The 1,672-nt window shown below is 59.9% G+C and overlaps 1 protein-coding gene across 1 annotated transcript in view; it reads left to right on the top strand.

Annotated features, from left to right (window-relative positions):
- The window catches only part of SARM1 (sterile alpha and TIR motif containing 1), a 3,894-nt gene extending 2,543 nt beyond the window's left edge, over positions 1-1,351 (top strand). The window contains exons 6-8 of the mRNA XM_010136489.1: positions 143-332; positions 436-557; positions 1,222-1,351. Of these exons, the coding sequence (XP_010134791.1) occupies positions 143-332; positions 436-557; positions 1,222-1,351 (442 nt within the window). The remainder of the gene's footprint in view (positions 1-142; positions 333-435; positions 558-1,221) is intronic.
- Positions 1,352-1,672: the final 321 nt, after the last annotated feature.

Below are 1,672 nucleotides of genomic sequence, written 5' to 3'. Positions count from 1 at the left end.
AGAGCGTGGAGCCAGGCGAGCTGTGGTGGGCAGAAGGGAGAGGCTGGCATGCCGTAAGCTGCGCGGTGGCCGGGTGGGAGGAGCGCGTGAATCCCAGGCACCCAGTAGCTCTCTCCACAGTGTTGTCCCCTCTTGCCACCAGCCTGCTAAAGGTCCACCTGCAGCTGCACGGCTTCAGCGTGTTCATCGACGTGGAGAAGCTGGAGGCAGGGAAGTTTGAGGACAAGCTGATCCAGAGCGTGATGAGCGCCCGCAATTTCGTGCTGGTCCTGTCGCCAAACGCACTGGATAAATGCATGGGAGACCCCGAGTGCAAGGACTGGGTGCACAAGGTAGGAGATGCCACCAGGTGGGAGCTTGGTGGGCGCTGGAGCGGGAAGTGGTTGGTAATGGGCTGACACAGGCCATAGCCTGAGCACTTGCGTGTTCCTGCAGGAGATTGTGACAGCCCTGAACTCCGGAAAGAACATTGTACCTGTCACAGACCATTTTGAGTGGCCAGACCCAGAAACTCTTCCCAAGGACATGAGGGCTGTCCTGAAATTTAATGGTATCAAGTAAGTAAAAGGAACCTGTGCAAGGGCTTCCTTGGCACCGGGGGAGAACGGCTGCATAAGCAGTAGCAAAGAGCACAGGGAAATCGGGAGAAACAGACGAGGGAGGCAGAACAGGCAAAAGGGAGGTGAGTCGCTCCAGGGACTCCAGAGCATGGAGGGGGCAAAGGTCCCCACCATAACGCTGCTGCTGGTCTTGTGCTGGGGCTCCTCTGGGTGACAGAGCTGCCCACCCCGTCATTGCTGGGAGGACGCCCGTCCTCGTGTCCCCAGCGTTCCAGGCAGGAGCGATGCTGGCAGGTCTCACTGCTCGCCTGGTTCCTCTCATGGGCACTGGCATCCCCCCCTGCTTGTAGCCCTCCAGCCTGGCAGGGCACTGGGGAAGGGGCTGTCCTGCGGCATCCAGCGTTCCTCCATTGTCCATGGGGCAAAGGGTTGCTCCTAGAGAGCTGGGGTGGAGGAAGGGTGTCTCTGGCCGCTGGCCCAAATGAGCTGAGCTATCCTGTGGCACCGCAGCGCAATGGAAAAATTAAATGGAATGTTCCCCTCGAACACAGGTGGTCCCACGAGTACCAGGAGGCCACAATCGACAAAATCATCCGCTTTCTGCAGGGCCGTTCCCCCCGGGACTCCTCGGCGGGGTCACGGTCAGGCCACTCGAACACAGGTGGTCCCACGAGTACCAGGAGGCCACAATCGACAAAATCATCCGCTTTCTGCAGGGCCGTTCCTCCCGGGACTCCTCGGCGGGGTCAGAGAACGGCCTGGACTGCTTGCCCTCCCTGGGGCAGACCTAGGACCGGCACTGCTGCCTCATCCCCTCCAGAGACTGCCCAGCTGACCCCTTCTCATGTGGGGCCAGGTTTCTCCCTCTAGATTTTTTCCCCATCTTAGTACCCTGGCTTGAGACAAGTCCCGTGGCTCACTAGACCCCCTTTTGCCCCCCGAACGCAAGCCTCTGGCAACTAAAAGGCCAGTACTCGCTTATACCGTGCCTGTGAGCCAAGCCAGGGCGGACTCCAGATGGACAAGTGTCTTCCACATCCTCCCTGGGGGTGGCAGGACTGACATGTCCAGACCCTGCAAATAGCTGCAGCTTCCCCCAGCCACGCATTCGA

Source organism: Buceros rhinoceros, unplaced genomic scaffold (genome assembly GCF_000710305.1).
Source record: "Buceros rhinoceros silvestris isolate BGI_N320 unplaced genomic scaffold, ASM71030v1 scaffold26295, whole genome shotgun sequence".
NCBI classification, from domain to species: Eukaryota; Metazoa; Chordata; class Aves; order Bucerotiformes; family Bucerotidae; genus Buceros; species Buceros rhinoceros.
Note: the sequence above shows the minus strand (reverse complement) of the source record. Positions and strands in the feature narration are given on the sequence as shown.